The sequence below is a fragment of the Chiloscyllium punctatum genome, chromosome 25 (genome assembly GCF_047496795.1).
Source record: "Chiloscyllium punctatum isolate Juve2018m chromosome 25, sChiPun1.3, whole genome shotgun sequence".
In the NCBI taxonomy this organism is placed as follows: domain Eukaryota; kingdom Metazoa; phylum Chordata; class Chondrichthyes; order Orectolobiformes; family Hemiscylliidae; genus Chiloscyllium; species Chiloscyllium punctatum.
Genome location: NC_092763.1, coordinates 12,688,140 through 12,710,060, shown reverse-complemented (window position 1 = coordinate 12,710,060; position 21,921 = coordinate 12,688,140). Strand labels below are relative to the sequence as shown.

Here is a 21,921-nt window from a genome sequence, read left to right as displayed (position 1 = left end):
ATTGGAACATGGGAATCGAATCATAGGTTAATACTGTTATGAAGGTGTAGAGGTCCTGTGCCTTTTAAGAGAGTTGAAAAGCCAGCCAAACTGTCTGACACAGCACAAAGTGTTCTGAACAAGGTAACAATGTACCACATGGTCAACACAAATAGAACAGATGGGTTGCCATGAGACAAAAACAAATTCAAATTTGACCAATCCGTTTAAATTATGCCCCAAGATACCAAACTCCAATCAAGTTTGAATTTGATATTTTGATAATATTAAAACCAATGAAATGATCTAATGTTTGGGGTATAAAACCAGACATTTTTGAACCATTAAGAGAGAACTGCCAAAAGCTCAAGAGATGTAGGCTGCTCGTTTCAGAGCTCTCTGAGATGTTCCTGTCTGGGGAAGAGCTTGCACAGAAAAACATTGAAACCGATCTGGAGAAAATCTACAGAGGAAACTTGACAAAGCTGACTCGTTTTCAAACATGATTTTTTTTTTGTAAATCTTGGGTTTTTTTTAATCAGACTAGTATTGTATAGTGGGAAGTAAAAGATAGGAGTTGTAAATGGTTGTTAGTTTTAATATTCTCTGTTGGACTTCAAGAATAAAGTTGTTAATTTTTACTTTAAATATTTATCTCTGGGATAGCTCTTTGCCTCTCGAAATTTAACAGCTTACAGCATGGGGTGAATCTTTTCTGTGTTATTGGTTTAAATTTGCAGAGGGGTTTACCCTGTGTTGTAACAATATAACATAGCACAGCACAGAAGACCATTTCGCCTATTGCGCCTGAAATATCAATCATTGACTTGCCGATCTTTTCTTGAGCTGCAGCAAGCCGAGGTATAGGAGTTCTGCTCATGGAGGAAGAGAGAGATGCACTGGGGAAGTGCTAGTTTTGTTTCTGTGGCATGTGCCGGGTGCACTATTATTGGAAGCCCAGAAACTAAAGTTGCATGACAGCAGAGTTGGCCTTTGATTAGTGGAGGAAATTTCAGACTCCTTTGTGTCATTTTTATCAGGATTATGAAGAATAGTTTTAACATGCTGGGTTAAAAAGGAACAGGATCTGTTGTAATGTTGGCTCTACACCCTGCCATTCACTATTTCAATGGGGAGAGAAAATTCAGTGGGATCATAATCATCAGGTTATCCAACAAAAGCAAATATACCCTATGGCAAAAAATTGCAGTTGGAATGTTTTTGGAGAGGCTGTCATGCTGCAGTTACCACACGATTCTCCAACCCTTACTGCTTACCTTGAGCATAACAATTTACTTAAGTCCCAACAGTTCATCTAAGGTGACAACAAATGGTCATACAATTTAAAAAAAAATGCAAATGTACATCTACCAATTCTGTAGATCAAAAAAGACAAATGCGTCGTTTGTTTCAATAGAAATAAATTATTTGATCTTCTGAAATCTCTGGTGATGAATTAATCAAACATTTAACAACGATTCGACGTTCTTAAAAATTAGTAAATACAATCAAACAGGTCAACTTAGAAAATAGCAAATGGAAAGCTTCCATGAAATGACTATTGTTGGAGCAATCAGGGGAAAACAAAAGTTACTTCATCCTTCACCATCTGAATGCTATGAAAAAAAGTCAGTATTTCACTTTTGCCTCCTGTCAAATTGTTTATTGTTAAACATTTATTATTGAACATCTGAATAGTAACATATTCAGCCTCCCCTTTCATGATGCTTGGCTTTTTCTTTTCTAGGTAACACAATTTATCTCTGGGAGTTCCTCTTGGCTCTCCTTCAAGACAAGAACACTTGTCCAAAGTACATTAAGTGGACACAGAGGGAGAAGGGAATTTTTAAACTAGTGGACTCGAAGGCTGTATCCAAACTGTGGGGCAAACACAAAAACAAGCCTGATATGAACTATGAAACAATGGGCAGAGCGCTTAGGTGAGTAGGGCCCGAGCGTTCTGGACAAAAGGGAGTTAATTCAACTTTGTTGGACACAATATATTGTAAAGTCCTAACATTTTGTAAGCTTTTTAAGAAGTGTCCTGGTCGTCATGCATCGTACAGCAACAAGTTGAATTCTGACTGTTTGGTTCCTTCTAGGTATTACTACCAACGCGGGATCTTGGCAAAAGTCGAAGGTCAGCGGCTGGTGTATCAGTTCAAAGAGATGCCAAAGGATCTGGTGGTCATAGACGATGACTCAGTTGAGCACTCTACTTCAAATTCGGAGACCTCGCCCAGTTGCACAGCTACATCGCCAAAAACCAGAAGCACCACCCATGGTGTCTCTCAGCTGCAAAATACAAACAAAATGACGGTGGTGCCACAGAGTGTCCTGATGCAGCACATCAAGCAGGAACACACTTCCTTGCTAGCTCAGCAAAGCCAGAAGGCAGCAGTACAGCAGGGTCCATTTTTACAAACCATCCAAGGGCTACAGAGCAATCAAATTCTTCAGCAGGGATCCCCAGAAGTTTCAAAGAGCACTGTAACTATAGCATCATCTGGACACCCGATGAGGTAGTGATGAACATTTTTGTAATTTATAATTTGCGAAAGGGTTTTGCAAAAAAAATCAAATGTTCCCATTTTGCACAAACACCAAATATACCAGCAGCCTGTAACCTTAAAAGTACATTTTTCTAAAATCATAACTTCAAAAGTGTTTTTTGGATGGTTGTGCACTATCTAATTTTCTAATTATCTTCCAGGCTGAGGTTAAGGGACCAGTTTCATTAACCGAGATGCTACTGAGTAAGATATGGGCTCAATTTCATGGCTATTATGCCTGAGTACATGAAAATCTTCAGTGGCTGCCCAAGAAACTCTGTGGTGTGCTTAATGTTGCATTATAATCCCATTATTGGGAATGTTTTCAAACATCTTGAAGTGAGGCTTAATTAGCACAATCATTTGGCTAGCAAACTACTAATTTGTTCTGATTCACTTCCACAATTAAGCTATTCACTTTTAAGACAGCTCAGTCAAACTGATAGGAACTTTCAACTTCATGGGAATTGAATCGGGAACATCTGACAGGAAGCTTGAATGGGAATTAGGATCGTCTGAATAGACATATCCATGTCTTCCTGTAATGGACTAGGAAACTAGGGCAAGTTATGGAATACTAGATGCCTCAGTGTAAGAATAGAGTTAACATTGTTTGAATATTGTGATTTGGTGACAAAGGGGATTTGTATTGAGTTTTTGGGATGGTTGGGAAAGGAAGGATAAAGTATCACTGGTCATTATTTGCAAGCTTGTGGAATATGATTTGGACTTCTGTACTATTTTTAAAAAGGTACGAAAATTATCATTGCAAAGTTTATGGAAGAATTTCATTAGTTGGTCTCTGATATCTAATTTATTGTGCTACAACCTTGCAAGCTGTCTTCAAACTGTTTAATGAATGTTTTCGTTTCCTTAAATCAGCAGGACAATAAGTGTCCCAGCCCAGGTCCCTATGGTGATGACATCTGGTGCACATGCAGTCGGTACGCTAATGTTGCAAACCATACCCCTCACAACAGTGCTGTCTGGAACGGACACAATGAACAACTCTCCATCCAAAGTTATTTTACGTGCTGTTCCATGTTCGGAAACCTCGAAGGAAACCATCACCATTCAGGCCGCCTTGTCTCCTACTGATTTAGATGGTTCTGGCTTATCAGAGATCCAGCAAGCCCAAGTAATTGCGACCAGTCTTTCATTAACTGATGGTGGATTTCACCCAGTGATAAACAATTGTGTACAGCCTTCACCTGATACCATCACACAACTAGTGACCATCAATAGCAATAGTCAGCCAATGGTTGCCCACCGTCCAGGCAGTGTAATTGCCACAGTGCTTAAACCGCCGGAACCCATTGTGGACACTCCCGAATTCCAGGCTTCAAGTACAAGCGCTGATAGCGCCAGCCCTAGCGTCAAAATGGCTGAATTGGAGAAGGAGCTTGGACCCACTTCAGATGATGAGCCAAATTACCAGCATCTCCAGACTGTGGTGCTGAGCAATACAAATGGTGTTACGACATCGGTCATAAAGATTGAAGGAATGGACAAAGACTTTGAAAGTGCTATGGAAGGTTCTCAGAACCTCAACTGTTCATTGTCTCACAGTCCAAACTGTGCTCTCACCCCTGTAGTGAAACTGGAAGCCAATGAAGATTGTTCAGTGCTGAACCTACCATCAGACCATAGACATGATCAGGATAAAACTCTTGTGGATACCAATCTTCATGACACCCTGCCATTTCTGAAACTGGAAAATGCCCAAATGTTTTCACATGCAGCAAGCATGCTTAACTATCCCAGTAATGTGGCTCCCAGTCCAAGTGCCATATCCACTTCTGTAGTGGTTAAAACAGAGCCAAAAAAATTGTAATTATTGTAGAATACAATAACTTTGTATCTTTCACATATGTTGAATCCTTGTTTGTTTAATTATAATCATTTGGCAGATTGTAAATAAGCAGTTATTGATTTATAATCTAGGTCAGTTTATTTAATGCTGTATCCAAGCTACCATTCAATTACAAATTGCAATAATGTATCAACATCTATAAAATAATCAAGGGACCTCAATACTGCAATAATTTTGTCAAATTTTGATGAAAAATCAAAATTTCACACTCTGCTTCTTCTGAAGCCCACTTTTTCTGTTGTCTTTTGTTGTGCTAGAAATAATTAAGCTAGGTCTTGAGCTAAATCTGTTTTCACCCAAGTGCCGCAAAGGTGAATGCTGATGTAAAAGTTGTAAATGTTAAGTTGAACTGCTGAACTGCAAAGGCAGGTTACCTTCAAATCTGACCAGCGTTGGCACTGGTAACTAGTAGAGCATTGCACTGGCAGGTCATCAGTTGGGTTGATGCATCCTGCTTGGACTTCAGAGGTATCCTAAATTCAAGTTAATTGGACTGAGAGTTGAGATTGCACTTGGTGTATTAAGGAGAATGCAATTCAGTTTCATTCTGTTTGCTTTGACACAGATTTCAATCATCGAAGATGTGCCCAGAATTGAATGAGCCATAAATCCCAGATATTTTCCTGTGGTCTTCTATCTGGTGTGCAGTGACTAAGTCACTGGTATGTTATTCCTATTTGTATGCTATTTTTTCCCCCCCAAATTCCCCTGTCCCTCTCAAAATAAGTAGCATTCAAGTCGAATTTAATTACTCAAAGGCATAATCTGGGCTAGTCATCAATACAACTAACCTTTTAGAAAATATGTCCTATTTATGTTTTGTACCTTTTTGCTGAAAACCTACTTAAGGAACTTTTAGATTTCTTGCCAGCAATTTGATGTAAACCAGATTTAGAAAATAATATTGAATGTAATTTTAGGTCACCATAAATATGGTGCTAACAAACCACAAGATGAAAATTTTATATCTAAATTGTTAATGCCTTGTAGGTTCATTGCAAAATAATATTTTTCATATATGTAATATGAAGAAAAATCTTCAGGAACAATGTGAACTGGGATATTTTATAAATGGTGGGATTATTTTCCAAGCAAAATATTGTAAATATTTATCTTTGATATAACAAAAAAGTCTACAGTTACTGAGGTGTATTATCTCCTCTTGTGCTCTGTTTTTTTGACCAGATTTTTACTGTGTTGTAAGTGGGGATTTGCTTTTGTTCTATTTTCATTCAGGCCAATGTGGATATTGCAGCCTCTTAAGAAAAATGTTATGTGGTAGTGAGATTTCTTTAAAAGAAATAAAAACCTTTTTATTTTACAAATTACATAATTAGACTGGTGATTTTTGTTTTAGAAAATACTTTTAATGTAGAGTGGATCCCTGAATTCCCTCAGTGTTTTAATCCAAACTCAGAATTGGTTCTTGCTGCCTTACTGTCACTTCAGTAGTTGGATGCAGTGGTAGTTACAAGATACTGATGCTTGCATTAGCAAAATGGACGGAAAATATTGACAACAATTACAGGTTGTTCTGCTATAACGTGTGTTTCATTAAGGTTCCTCAGAACTCAACTTGACAAAGCTGGTAATGTTGTCTTTAGTTTTGCATAATTTTATTTTCTCCTGAGCATGCCTCTGTGAATTGCAGTGGTGCATTCTCTTAGCTTGAAGGCACTACGTAAATACCGAACAGTTTCAAATCTGTTTTGGGGCACTCCATTTATTTTATGTTAAATAAGTCAGGCTTTTCCCAAATTATAGGCACATTGGCTGATGGAACAAGGCATGTAGATAAATTGTGTTGTTATCATTGACATTTTAGTTATCGAAAGGTTGAACTGCAGACTCCAACCGGATTGCCTGTTTGTGAGCATGGATGGAGATTGCAGATAATGACCCATCCTGATTGTTTTATAAAGCATCAAGACATACCAGAGGACATTTGTTATGAGTAGGTTTATGATGGATTTGCTGTTAGTGTGGCTAATGTGGTTATCTTGCCTTCGTTCTTGACCTTTGACCCAAGTTACACACTGTCAACAGTGCCTTGCAGCAAGATGGTAATTTGTTGCAGATGCATCTTCGTCCAGTAGATGAAATCATTAATAATAACCATTGGGTTCATTTTAACATTGTGCAACTGAACTGTGTGGGGGTTACTATTTACAACTCTATTTGGATAGGATGAAGAAACTTTGGGACTCTTCTTACTCCAAACTGCCACAGGAAGAAGGATTTGAATAGAATAGAGTAGGAAAGCAGCAGTGCCAAAATTTGTTTGAAACTCTTTTATTATTGAGTTTTGAGAAGATTTGTAGCTCAGGTTGAGGTTCTGGATGTAGGTTTGCTCGCTGAGCTAGAAGGTTTGTTTTCAGATGTTTTGTCACCATAGGAGGTAACATCATCAGTGAGCCTCTGATAAAGCATGGGTGGTATGGCCTGATTTTTGTTTAGATTTCCTTGCGGTGGTGATGTCGTTTCCCATTCTTTTTCTCGGGTGGTAAAATGGTTTGTTGATAGAGTTCCGGTTGGAAGCCATGCTTCTAGGAATTCTCAAACGTGTCTCTGTTTGGCTTGTCCAAGGATGAATATGTTGTCCCAGTCGAAGTGATGTCTTTCCTCATCTGTATGTAAAGATACTAGTGAGAGTGGGCCATGTCTTTATGTGACTAGTTGATGTTCATGTATCCTGTATGCCTGTTTGTCCGTAACAGTGTTTATTACAGTTATAGAGTCATAGAGATGTACAGCATGGAAACAGACCCTTTGGTCCAACCCGTCCATGCCTACCAGATATTCCAACCCAATCTAGTCCCACCTGCCAGCACCTGGCCCATATCTCTCCAAACCCTTCCTATTCATATACCCATCCAAATGCCTTTTAAATGTTGCAGCCTCCACCACATCCTCTGGCAGCTCATTCCATACAAGTACGACCCTCTGCATGAAAATGTTGCCCTTTAGGTCTCTTTTATATCTTTCCCCTCTCACCCTAAACCTATGCCCTCTAGTTCTGGACTCCCCGACCCCAGGGAAAAGCCTTTGTCTATTTATCCTATCCATGCCCCTCATAATTTTGTAAACCTCTATAAGGTCACCCCTCAGCCTCCGACGCTCCAGGGAAAACAGCCCTAGCCTGTTCAGCCTCTCCCTATAGCTCAGATCCTCCACCCCTGGCAACATCCTTGTAAATCTTTTCTGAACCCTTTTAAGTTTCACAACATCTTTCCAATAGGAAGGGCACCAGAATTGCACGCAATATTCCCACAGTGACCTAACCAATATACTGTACAGCTGCAACATGACCTCCCAACTCCAGTACTCAATACTCTAAACAATAAAGGAAAACATGCCAAAAGCCGCCTTCATTATCTTATCTACCTGAGACTCCACTTTCAAGGAGCTATGAACATGCACTCCAAGGTCTCTTTGTTCAGCAACACTGCCTAGGACCTTACCATTAAATGTATAAGTCCTGCTAAGATTTGCTTTCCCAAAATGCAGCACCTCTCATTCATCTGAATTAAACTCCATCTGCCACTTCTTAGCCCATTGGCCCATCTGGTCCAGATCCTGTTGTATTCTGAGGTAACCCTCTTCGCTGTCCACTACACCTCTGATTTTAGTGTCATCTGCAAACTTACTAACTATATCTCTTATGCTCGCATCCAAATCATTTATGTAAATGACAAAAAGTAGAGGGCCCAGCACCGATCCTTGTGGCACTCCACTGGTCACAGGCTTTCAGTCTGAAAAACAACCCTCCACCACCACCCTCTGTCTTCTACCTTGAGCCAGTCCTGTATCTAAATGGTTAGTTCTCCCTGTATTCCATGAGATCTAACCTTGCTAATCAGTCTCCCATGGGGAACCTTGTCGAACGCCTTACTGAAGTCCATATAGATCACATCTACTGCTCTGCCCTCATCAATCTTCTTTGTTATTTCATCAAAAAACTCAAGTCAAGTTTGTGAGACATGATTTCCAATGCACAAAGCCATGTTGACTATCCCAAATCAGTCCTTGCCTTTCCAAATACATGTACATCCTGTCCCTCAGGATTCCCTCCAACAACTTGACCACCACTGAAGTCAGGCTCACTGGTCTATAGTTCCCTGGCTTGTCGTTACCGCCCTTCTTAAACAGTGGCACCACGTTTGCCAACCTCCAGTCTTCCCGCACCTCACCTGTGACTATCGATGATACAAATATCTCAGCAAGAGGCCCAGCAATCACTTCTCTAGCTTCCCACAGAGTTCTCTGGTACACCTGATCAGATCCTGGGGATTTATCCACCTTTAACCGTTTCAAGACATCTAGCACTTCCTCCTCTGTAATCTGGACATTTTGCAAGATGTCACCATCTATTTCCCTACAGTCTATATCTTCCATATCCTGTTCCACAGTAAATACTGATGCAAAATATTCATTTTGTATCTCCCCCATTTTCTGTGGCTCCACACAAAGGCCGCCTTGCTGATCTTTGAGGGGCCCTATTCTCTCCCTAGTTACCCTTTTGTCCTTAATATATTTGGATTCTCCTTAATTCTATTTGCCAAAGCTATCTCATGTCCCCTTTTTGCCCTTCTGATTTCCCTCTTAAGTATACTCCTACTTCCTTTATACTCTTCTAAGGATTCACTCAATCTATCCTGTCTGTACCTGACATATGCTTCTTTCTTTTTCTTAACCAAACCCTCAATTTCTTTAGTCATCCAGCATTCCCTCTAGTTACCAACCTTCCCTTTCAACCTGACAGGAATATACTTTCTCTGGATTCTTGTTATCTCATTTTCGAAGGCTTCCCCTTTTCTAGCCGTCCTTTTACCTGCGAACATCTGCCCCAATCAGCTTTTGAAAGTTCTTGCCTAATACTGCCAAAATTGGCCTTTCTCCAATTTAGAACTTCAACTTTTAGATCTGGTCTATCCTTTTCCATCACTATTTTAAAACGAATAGAATTATGGTCGCTGGCCCCAAAGTGCTCCCCCACTGACACCTCAGTCACCTGCCCTGTCTTATTTCCCAAGAGTAGGTCAAGTTTTGCACCTTCTCTAGTAGGTACATCCACATACTGAATCAGAAAATTGTCTTGTACACACTTGAGAAATTCTTCTCCATCTAAACCTTTAACACTATGGCAGTCCTAGTTGATGTTTGGAAAGTTAAAATCGCCTACCATAACCACCCTATTATTCTTACAGATAGCTGAGATCTCCTTACAAGTTTGTTTCTCAATTTCCCTCTGACTATTAGGGGGTTTATAATACAATCCCAATAAGATGATCATCCCTTTCTTATTTCTCAGTTCCACCCAAATAACTTCACTGGATGTATTTTCGGAAATATCCTCCCTTGGCACAGCTGTAATGCTATCCCTTCTCAAAAATGCCACTCCCCCTCCTGTTTTGCCTCCCTTTCTATCCTTCCTGTAGCACCAGGAAAGGACAGGGAAGTGGATCAGCCATGATCCTATTGAATGGTTGAGCAGGCTCGAGGGGCTGAATGGCCTACTACTCCTTATGGTGGGTTCAGAGTTGACGTAGTTGGGGAATAGTTGGTATGTTAATCTTCAGGCCATATATTGTCTACAATTGGACACTTAAAGTAGGATTTGTTAGTCCATTACACCTTTGGTTAAAGGGAAAAATATAGTCAAACACATATTCAGAAGTGAATTGCTATTTTCTTAAATTGACCTAAATATATTTGAGTGGGCACATTACAAAATAAGAATTTATTTGTTGTGGTTTCCACTGTTTGCTGTACTGTAGAATTCCAGCATTCCTTTTATTCTGTTCACGTAAACATTATGGTGGTCTAAACCCATTTTCTGTTAATTAGGTGTGACTATAAATCCTAATTAGATTTGACAAGAAATAAACTGGTGCTCCGAAACTGGGATTTGTATGCTGCAAAAATAACAGCACTAAACCTTTGCCCACAGAGCTCTTTCTGCCTTAAGCTGTTCACTTTTAATTCCTGTTCACATTTGGTTACTGAATTAAATGTATCTTAATTTTTTTTGTACATAACCATGCCTACTAAACTCAGCAAGCGCTCCTACATAGTAATTTAAATGTTGTGACATTGTTCAGGGTAGATTAATCTTCTAAAAGTGCTGCAATGTGTGAAAACAACCTATTAACAAGCGATTTTCTTTCAGTATTAAATGTTATTTAATCTGCAGTGATTATAGACAGAGAGGAGACATTAATACAATTTGCTGTCTAGCTTCAAATAGTGACCAGTTTTTGCTATGGATGAGGATAACACTAAGGAGCTGTGATTTGTGAAAGATTTTGCATCTGCATTTTGACCAATTCAAATAATGTCCAAGTGAAGTGTATTTTTTTAAACAAAGATTAAAAGTTGAATTAAATTATGACTTAAGCTATAATATTTCCATTAGCCTATTTAATTCACTGTCCAACCACCCGACCTTCCTTCCAATGATTGTTGAACGCAAGCTCAAAGAACAGCATTTCATCTTCTGTGAGGCATTTAGAACTTCCTAACTTTAAGAAATGTGGTCCTTTTAGCTGTAGGTATAATCAATAAGGAACAGTATCCTTTTATGACACAGATCTGGATGTATAAACCCAAATTTGTTTTTGAACAACAATTCCACAAGTTATGGTCAGATGTAACGTAATGTAACAGTGTTCCATTATCACAAAATGTCAAGCTTGTAATTTCTGGATCTTCCCACATAAATCTTTTGGAATTTTAACAATTCAAAAGTGTAAATGTATCACTGACACAGAATTGACAACCTCCAAAACTCTAATTGTAAGGTTTATGCGGTATTTTCCCACATGACCACCGGTGGCACCTTTTGGTATTTGTCACTTCTACCAGTATGTGGTACCAGGTAAAGGGTTGTTTGTGGAAGGTTGCTCCTCCTTTGTCTTTGTTTTGTCTTGGACCTATCCTGTGATTAGTGGTTGAGAGTACACTGCAGTAAAGTATCTATAGAAAAGGTACTGTTCTTAGATAACAAGAAGATTTATTAGATAGTAGCAATAAATACATATACATTTGGTCAGGCATAAGTTGGACCAAAAAGGCAGGGCAAAGCAGAGATGTTGTAAGCATCAAAATAGATGCTGCATGAGCGAGCTAAGAGAGCAAGCAAGGAAACCTGACTTGCAGCCTGGTCCAAAACATGAGGTGAGTGTTTGTCCTAGTGCTTCGCAGCAGCATTGCAATGAAAGGTGTTGGTCCACTCCAGAATGCAGCATTGAAGTGAAAAACTGTGTTCTAAGTGAGTTGGAGATGTGCCGAGATGATTTGGTGAGGATGGGGTCATGTCTGATACCAACCTTCCTGTGCGTTGGATGCAAGAGGTTACTGTACAGTTGAAGTGTGCTCTGAGATGTCAGGTATTGTTGGTCAAGTTGATATCTAGGGGAGCCAAGTACTCCATTTTGACTTTCATGTTGGGAGTTGTCTAGTTTCTCTCTGGCAAGTTAGAGAATAGAAAATTGTGCATAAATGAGGTGAGATTTGGTGCTTATGAGATGTAAATACTGCAAACTGGCCTCTTCCTGCTGACTAGTGAGACTGTCACCTCACCATCCAAAATTTGATTACAAAATTGGACCTTTTTCATTCGACATTGAAAAGCTTATCTGTATTTTTCCAACTGCTTCACCAAAAGGTGACATGGTGGCTCAGTGGTTAGCAATGCTGCCTCACAGCACCAGGGACATAGGTTCAATCCCAGCCTCAAGTGACTGTGTGAAGTTTGCACATTCTCTCCAGGTCTGTGTGGGTTTTCTCCCATAATCCAAAGATGTGCAGGCCAGGTGAATTGGCCATAGTGCTAGGTGCATTAGTCAGAGGAAATGGGTCTGGGTGGGTTACTCTTCAAAGGGTCGGTGTGGACTAGTTGGGCTGAAGGGCCTGTTTCCACACTGTACGGAATCTAATCTAGTCTAAGAGCACATCTTTCAGGAGCTGGGATCCTTCAGAACCATTAGCTTAAATGACAGTAAGTTTTAAAACAAATGTTGAAGAGCAGTGTAACTGAATTCTGATGAAAAAAAAAACAAGTTCAGTTTTTGGGGCTTATGGCACAGTGGTAATGTCTCTCCTTCTATGCCTGAGGCTTCAGTGCAAGTCCCACCTGCTCAAGTAGTGTGAGGTTACATAACAGGTTGATTAGAAAGTATCAAGAAATTGAGTTTATTAGGATTTTTTGGGAGTTGATATTTTTATAACCCTCAATGGACTTTATACAATCGATGCACTGGGGAATATTATTTCAATGCTTTGGCTCCGGCCTGGTACAGAGGAATTAGGCACTCCACGTAAACCAACAGCTTTGAGAACCACTGCTCATCACAATTAACTTTTGAAAATGAATATTGCGCACATGAATGAAGGAAAGGTCTGAATTCATAATTACAGTTTTATAAACAAAAGGAGAATATAAAGGCCCTTACTGCGCATTCTCATTGTTATATGCAGGACACCTGCAACCATCATCAACTGATCTGTTGGAGTTCTTTGAAAATGTTGCATGTACTGTGAATGTAGGTGTCATAGGCTGGAAATGCTGATGGCCAGTTAATCATTGGGCAGTACAGATGAACGTTGTGCATTGTGGAACCCAGCCACAGCAAACTCTGTGAGAATTGCTCAAGAAATTGAACATTTTCATTGACAATTCCTTAGCACCTCTGAAAAAGAAATCCTGAGTGGAAAATCTCTCACCTTGAATACGTGACCTCTCACCCTGGGAAAAAGCTTATCTCTATCCACCCTGTCTATACCTTTCATGATTTTGTAGACCTCAATCAGGTCCCCCTTCAATCTTTTTTTTTAATGAAAACAATCCTAACCTACTCGACCTCTCTTCATAGCTAGCACCTTCCATACCAGGCAACATCCTCGTAAACCTCTCTCTGCGCTTTCTCCAAAGCGTCCACATCCTATTTGTAATGTGGCGCCCAGAACTGTACGCAGTATTCTAAATGCAGTCGAACCAAAGCCTTGTACAACTTTAACATGACCTGCCAACTCTTATATTCAATACCTCGTCTGATGAAGGCAAGCATACTATATGCCTTCTTGACCACTCTATCCACCTGTGCTGCCACTTTCAGAGTAAATGGACCTGAACTCCCAGATCCCTCTGTTCATCAAGTTTTCCCAAGGCTCTTCTGTTTACATTATAGTCTCCCCGTCTCCCATACGCCACTGCTGCCAGCCCCAACACACTATTGACATACTTTAAGCACTCCATTGCTTACCTGGCACAAAACCCATCAGATACCCTAAACCAACTGGCACTCTAACCTCACACTTTTCTTATATACTTACAGCTGTCTAGGTGTGGCTGTACCACTGGACATTTTAATCTCAGAACAAGGCACATGGACTGCTGTAAGAATCTCCTTCAGAGCAAGGGTTGGGGTTGCATCAATTTCAGCTATACTCAACAGCTCTGAAAGCGCTGGGATCAGAATTCCCAGGTAGAATTGCAAGACTCAGTACTAACATAAAGAAAAATTCACCAAGTCACAATCTGACTGCAATTACTTCCTCTGGGAATGTCCAGACCATTCTGTGTAGACTTCTGGAAGGCTTTAAGTGCCACATCAAAGGTTATTGTGGGAAGTAAAACTCACGGTATATGGGGTAACATTTGTCACGGACAGCAGATTGACTAACAGGAAGCGGTGAGTACACATAAATGGTCTTTTTCAGCTTGGCAAGATGTAACAAGTGGTGTACCACAGGGATCGGTGCTGGGACCTCAATTATTTACAATTTATGTAAATAACTTAGATGAAGAGACAGAAGATATGTTTGCCAAATTTGCTGAAGAGCAAACATTGGTAGTAAAGTAAGCTGTGAAAATGACATAAGGAACTAAAAAAAGGTAGATTAAGTGAATGTGCAAAGATCTGGCAAATGTATTGCAGGGAAGTTTGAAATTTGCCCTTTTGATAGGAAGATTAGAGCAGAATCATATTCTACAAATGGTGAGAGATTTTAGAGCACTGAGATGCAGAGGGATTGGGGTATCCTGTTGCATCAATTACAAAAACTATTATGGAGATACACTAAGGAATTAGAAAAGCTAATAGAATGGTAACATTTATTGAAAGAGGAATTAAATATAAAACTGGGGGGGGTTATGTTTGATTGTCTAGAGTAGAGGTAATTTCACATCTGGAGAGCTGTGTACATTATTGATCATCTTGTTTAAGAAGGATTTAAATGCATTGGAAACACTTTAGAGAAGTTTACCAGACTAAAACCTGAAATGGGTGGGTTGTCTTAGGGGGAATGGGTAGGGCAGACGGGTAGTATTCGATGGAGTTTGGATCAGTAAGAGAGTATATTGATTGCAATATATAAGATCCTGAGGTCTTGAAAAGAGAGATTTGGTGAGGATGTTTTCCCAGTGGGAGAATCTGGATCTACAGACCATCATTCAAAAATAACAAATTAGTCTATTAAAATAGACATGAAGGTTGTGAGTTTTTGAAGCCATCTTCCTGGAAGTGGATGCATTATTTTTAAAACAGAGGTGAATAGTTTCTTGGAAAGGAGGGATTGAAAATTTATCAGGGTAGCTGAGGATGTGATTTGAGATTAGAATCAGATCAGCAATGATCTTGTTAAATAGCAGAACTGGCTCAAGCGACTGAGTGGCTGATTCCTACTCCTGTTTTTATGTTCCTGTATCTAAAAACTTCATGTAATAATATGGCTCACATGATGCAATATTGTGTTCCTGTACCAGTTACTAGATGCTTTTAAGTCTGATTTACACAATCAATAGTCATTACAAGAGAGTGGGTGATGTTAAATTGCTTTCTTTATTTTGCAGTTTTGGAATAGTTAGGTCAATGCACAAATTTATAAATTGCTCAGTATTATGACAGTCTGTTTGGATGTTTATCAATAGATCCAAACCTTTCATCCCTACTGCTGAAGCCTGCTTGTTTGCATATGTAGGTTTGTAATTCATTCATTGATTTTTTATTTTCATACCACCCTCCTCCTAAATTTAATCTACATTGCCAAGTGATTGAACTTGCCCCTGCCGTAGGCCAAGGAATTTAGGGCCATGGTGCTGAGAGCTCCCAGTGAGGTCCTGGTCTTGGCTGAGCATCGAAGGTAAGTGGAAAGTTCCTTAAGAATATTTCAAAGGGAAGATGAAAACACAAGGAACAGGTTTATGCCCACATAGTGACACTAACTCCAATGGTGCAACACTCCACCATTACTGTATTGAAATATTATCTCAGATATTTATGTTTCAGATTGAGACTCGAACCCCGTGGACTGAGGAGCCAAAGCCACAGTGGACACAATGAAAAACCCTGTCAGTGCTATAGTGCTTACCTACATGCTGAAGTTGCTTTAAAACAGAGGGAAAGAACTGTTGAAACAATGAAAATGTACTCGAGCGGAAGACAGTGCTTTTATTACATTTTTTTAATAAACTGAAATTTTTTTCATTGTCACAATCTTTTGTTTCAGGGAAGAACAAAGGTAATGGAAATAATAAGGTTCGAGGCTTAAATTGCTTGATCAGCAGCACATTCGATTTGTTGATTAAAATCATAGGCAACAGAATCAAATCCCCAACTGAAGAACACTCTCAGCTGAGATTTGCTAGTTTGGCAGATAACAGATTGAATACAAGCCTCTTTTGGAAAGGAGAGCTTTCTGTTGATGATAAAGGAAAATACTGCACAAAATGAGCATCTCAAAATGTATAAAGATGAGTGGGAAAAGTAAATGTTTTGGATAACAACAAGTATCGTTGTGCTATTCCTCAAGGTGTCTAGATTAGCCTTCAATTCATGCAGGTTGCTTTTTGTGGAGACTAGTTCTACACAGGGAATTCATGGTCTCTTGTTGAAAATTGTCCTTCTCAGGTGAACAACACTGGGGAACAGAATATTTCTTTGCTGCAGTATTGGCGCCCGTAGAAGTACTCAACACACTTTCATGAGATATAACGTGTTCCAGAGGAAATGGGCTACTAAAATATTCAGGCCTTGATACACCCCTCCATGCTGTGTTGCTGTTCAATCGATGCAACAAAAGTGAAAATGTCTAAATTGTAAACCAACTGCCAAAGTTGTTTTTTCTGAGAGTAACCCATTTTTGCAATTTCTGTTTGAGCGTGCAGTGCCACATATTTCAAAACAATTTTCCTGAGCGACAAATATCTGAGAAAAATGCTGCATCTCTCCAGCTACTTCATGATTTTGGACCTGAGGCAGAGAAAAATTATGTCTTTGCTGCATGCTCCTTATTACAGCTGTATCCCCTATGGCAGATATTCAGATTTTATATATGTAGGCTCTCCTGAGCAAACTAGAGATGGACAAATCCAAGACAGGGTAGCATGAGGGTTAAGACTAGATTAGATTACGTACAGTGTGGAAACAGGCCCTTCGGCCCAACAAGTCCCCCCACACCGATCCTCTGAAGAGTAACCCTCACAGACCCACTTCCCTCTGACTGATGTACCTAGCACTATGGGCACTTTAACATGGCCAATTCACCTGACCTACACATCTTTGTGACTGTGGGAGGAAACCCACGCAGACACGGGGAGAATGTGCAAACTCCACACAGGAGGCTGGAATCGAACCTGGGACCCTGGTGCTGTGAAGCAGCAGTGCTAGCCACCGTGCCACCCTACTGTTCTTTCATCTCTACCACCGGAATTTCAAACCAGAACAAATTAATCCAACATACATTTAACAGTTTTGCTCAGCTGACAGTATCAATTCTAAGTTAAATTAACTTAGGCAACCTTGAGTCAGTTTTCCTTTTGGGTGTGAATCCACAGCAGAGATTTGAAAAAAAAATTAACTGAACATTAAATTTGCAGCCTTTCTAAGAAGTAACATTAACAGCTAAAATAGCAATTGGAAATGGCACATGAGTGCAGCGCTGTTGAGATGGGGTTAAGACATGTTGATGGAGTGTGAACAGAACTTCATAACGTGTTTAACAGTGGCCAATGCCTTATTGTTTCTTTGATGCTAGGCCAAATTATTGCAGGGAGTGGGGGAAGGAGAACTTTTCTAAACATACTGATTTGACCTGACACATATGTGAAATACAATGTTTAAAACATGGTGCTCCATTGTTATAGTTACAAATCTAATTTAGGTGGTGATTTTTTTTATATTGCGTTGAGAAACAAGATAAAGAGGAACCCTTACTCTGCATGAAAATAAATAGTTGTTTAGCTTGTCCGAGCTGGATAACATTTAATTAATATTTTTATGGAGCAGAGTATGAATTTAATAAACAGCCAAGTCTGAACCCAGGCTATGAGCTGCACCCAGAAAGGAAATAGTTAAGGTGCATGTCCAGCCAGTGAAGCAGTCTGTTGCTATGGTATCAAGCATTGATTAGTCAACCAGGATGTAGAAATTCTGATAATGAGATTGCCAATGTGTGAAAATGGTGACAATCTCATTATCAGAATTCCTAACTCCTAACTGACTAATCAATGACAGTTACCATAGCAACTACTGGATGCAGCTACCAAAATTACACAATGTTTTATTTCACAATGCTCCTGAAGTTGCCTTTACCTTAACTCCTGTTTATGTGTATACTAACCATTATTGCCGTATAGATGATTATTCTGGAGTTAAGTGGAGGAGCACAAATTTGGTGTTATAGAGAATGTCATGGAAAATTTTGATTATTTTCTCCATGGTGTTGTGTTCTTAATCTCTGCTTTGACATTCAATTAAATGGAGGGCAAAATCAAAAAGAGACTTTTGCACCTCCTTGTATCTGGTTCAGGGCTATATTGGAAACCTGAAAGAAGGCTGTAGTCAGCCACAATTGATGTGCCTTGAACTGATACTTAGAAAGATCAGTCTTTTTCTATTTGATTGAAGCTAGACCAAGCTACTTGGAGATCAATGCAGTTTTAAAGGAACCGTTGTTTACTTGAAAACTGGACATTGTGCTAAGGCTCAATCTATCCTTCCTTATTCTGGAGAAATCCTGAAAGCGCCATTTCGCATCAACATGAGATGTCTTTGCTTTCCTGAGGTGGAACCCTGGATAGGATCACAACTCTGGGGCTGCACTCAGTCAATGATCTTGCTGTGAAAAAAAGAGAACAAGGGAGGCCTGTCTGTTAAGTATGAATTATAAATCCAATGTTGCCTTCAACTTAGATTTTGACCATGAAACTGAAATGGTAACTCTTCTGCAGCCTTACTACGTAGAGGATTCTGCCACTATTTCTCTTTTCTTTGACTGGATTTAAGGGTCTATTTAAGGGTACCAACCACTAATGGTTTTAACAAGAAGGGACTTCTCTTAAAATGCTGATTATTGTATAATAAGTAATTAGGTACAAGTTACATTAGTCAGTTAGATCCACATCCTAAGGGGTAATGTTACTACCTCTTGGTTAAGGTCCCAGCTGGCCAGGAGGTCTGTCACAATACGTCTGAACTTGCTGTCAATAATAGTTTACAGAACTTTACTGCCACAGTGGCAGCGTGTCTTCCTCTTGGTCGGAATGTTCAGATTCAAGTCCCACCTACCTCTGAGGTGTTTCATAACATATGCAAACAGTTTGATTAAAATAACTACGTTAATGAATTAGAAACACCACAAGACTCTCTCTGAATAAACATCTGCACTCTATAAAATGCTAAAACGATCAAGCTTATCTCCATCCAAGAAAAGGAAACTACCCTGACATTATCAAACAGAGTAGAACTTAATGCAGTCTCCGACATTAACCCTTTCAAAACCATTAATATACACAACATTATCCCTGTCTGAAGAAAAAAAAAATGCTTATGACACGCTAGGAAGGAACCAGATTAAGTTTGATCCATTTCCACTTTCTACTCTTCTCTTCTGAGGTTGATAACTTGAAATGGGATATAATTCCACAATTGCTGAAGGCCCTTCAATGCCTTATCATAATGGAACTTCATACTGTGCCAACACATTGAAAGATGTAAATTAAGGTAAACTGCACAATTGAATCTGTACATCTTCTCACTTTCATCTATTGGTCTCCATTTCTAACAACTGGAAGTCTGAACCTTTGCTGATTTTCTCCCCCTAGGACTGGTACATTGCACCTAGTGTTAGCATTTTCACGGAGGTGGCAAACAAGAAAAAATATTTTTAATTCCTTGCAAATTCATTGCGATCCTCAGGTTATAATGAAAATATTTCTTTTCGCATAGTCTGTATTTCTGTGGACTTGTTGTTTTTGCAAATTTATTTATGGATAAGACGTGGGCATTGCTGACTAGGTGTGTGGAGGTGCTGGTGTTGGACTGAGATGGACAAAGGCTAAAATAATACAACATTAGGTTGCAGTCCAACAGATTTATTTGGAAGTACTAACTTTTGGAGCGCTGATCCTTTGGCAGGTAGCTGTGGAAGGGGACAATAAGACACAGAATTTATGGCAAAAGATCACAGTGTCATGCATGCAGCTGATACAATATATTGAACAAGCCTGCTCCTGATGAAATAGCAGCGCTCCAAAAGCTAGTACTTCCAAATAAACCTGTTGGACTATAAGCTGGTGTTGTGTGGTTTTTAATATTGCTGACTAGACCATCATTGATCATCAATCTATAATTACCATTGTGAATGTGAGCATTCTTGGACTGCAGCAGTCCTTCTGCTATAGGCGCACCCACAATGCTGTTACAAAGGGAGTTTCCAGATCCTAGCTCAGTGACAAAGAAGGAAATATGATATGGATCAAGTCAGACAGGTGAATGGCTCAGAGAGGCACCTACAGGTATTATTCCCAACTTGCTGCTGCCGTTGAGGTAGACATCATGCGTTTAGAAGATGCTGTGAATGGAACCTTATTGAGTTGCTGCAGTGCATCTTGTAGATAACATACATGGCGGCCAATGTGCGTTAGTGGTGGGAGGAATGAATGAAATAAGTAAGTAGATGAAACCAAGCAGTTGCTTTATCTTGGATGATGTCCTACTTTTTTGAATGTTGTTCAAGCTGCACACGTTTTGGCAAATGGAGAGTATTCCATTACAGTCCTGATTTGAGCTTTATATATATAGTGGACAACCTTTGAGGAACCTCCAACTTACTCTTGTAGCCACAGTATTCATGTAACTAGTCCAGTTCAGTTTCTGGTAAATTGTAACCCCCAGGATATTGCTTTTGGGGGGAATTTAGCAGTGATAAGAGGAGGTGGTTAGATTCTCTCTTGTTGGAGATGGTCATTATCTGGCATTCATGTTTTGCACATGTTACTTGTGACCTGAATGTTATCTAGCCGTGCTGCATATAAAACAGGATATTCCAATATCTGAGGAATTGAAAATGGTGATGAACATTCAGCAATCATCAGTGAACATCTCCACTTCTGACCTTGTGATGGAGATGGGTAATTGAAGAAGCAGCTGAATATGATTTTGAATAGGTGTATTATGCATTAGACAGCATTGGTAATATTAAAATAGATGAAAATATCATCTTAAGTAGAAAGTTCCTTTTGTTTATTCTTTGAAGCAAAGCTGATCATGTTCATTATCACAGGGCTAGTGCACTGAAAATTGAGCCTTGCTATTCCTGGAGTTGTCACAAAAATAAAAAAAAATCACACATATTTAAAGTTCGCAATTTAACTGTGTAATGGACTCAGGTTAATAGAAAACACGAACCATGTCTCTGTACTTAGCAAGAACTACAACCTATTACAAATAAATTGACCTAGCCACATGTAAACAGGTATGAACTCTATGAACAAAATGGCTCTACTGGTCAAAACTGTAAACAATAGACAATAGACAATAGACAATAGACAATAGATGCAGGAGTAGGCCATTCTGCCCTTCGAGCCTGCACCGCCATTCAATATGATCATGGCTGATCATTCCTAATTAGTATCCTGTTCCAGCCTTATCTCCGTACCCCTTGACTCCACTATCTTTAAGAGCTCTATCCAATTCTTTCTTAAAAGAATCCAGAGACTGGGCCTCCACTGCCCTCTGGGGCAGAGCATTCCACACAGCCACCACTCTCTGGGTGAAGTAGTTTCTCCTCATCTCTGTCCTAAATGGTCTACCCCGTATTTTTAAGTTGTGTCCTCTGGTTCGGCACTCCCCCATCAACGGAAATATGTTCCCTCCTGCCAGAGTGTCCAATCCTTTCATAAGCCTATACGTTTCAATCAGATCCCCTCTCAGTCTTCTAAACTCAAGGGTATACAAGCCCAGTCGCTTCAGTCTTTCCGTGTAAGGCAATCCTGCCATTCCAGGAATTGACCTCGTGAACCTACGCTGCACTCCCTCAATAGCCAGAATGTCTTTCCTCAAATTTGGAGACCAGAACTGTACACAGTACTCCAGGTGTGGTCTCACCAGGGCCCTGTACAGCTGCAGAAGCACCTCTTTGCTTCTATACTCAATCCCTCTTGTTATGAAGGTCAGCATGCTATTAGCCTTCTTCACGACCTGCTGTACCTGCATGCTTGCCTTCATTGACTGGTGG

The 21,921-nt window shown here is 39.7% G+C and overlaps 1 protein-coding gene across 8 annotated transcripts in view; it reads left to right on the top strand.

Moving 5' to 3' along the window:
• The window catches only part of elf1 (E74-like ETS transcription factor 1), a 269,537-nt gene extending 263,800 nt beyond the window's left edge, over positions 1 to 5,737 (top strand). For all 8 annotated transcript variants that reach the window (XM_072594687.1, XM_072594685.1, XM_072594688.1 and 5 more), the window contains 3 exons: positions 1,727 to 1,919; positions 2,082 to 2,501; positions 3,414 to 5,737. In XM_072594687.1, the coding sequence (XP_072450788.1) occupies positions 1,727 to 1,919; positions 2,082 to 2,501; positions 3,414 to 4,365 (1,565 nt within the window). In that variant the 3' untranslated portion in view covers positions 4,366 to 5,737. The remainder of the gene's footprint in view (positions 1 to 1,726; positions 1,920 to 2,081; positions 2,502 to 3,413) is intronic.
• The last annotated feature ends 16,184 nt before the right edge of the window (positions 5,738 to 21,921 follow it).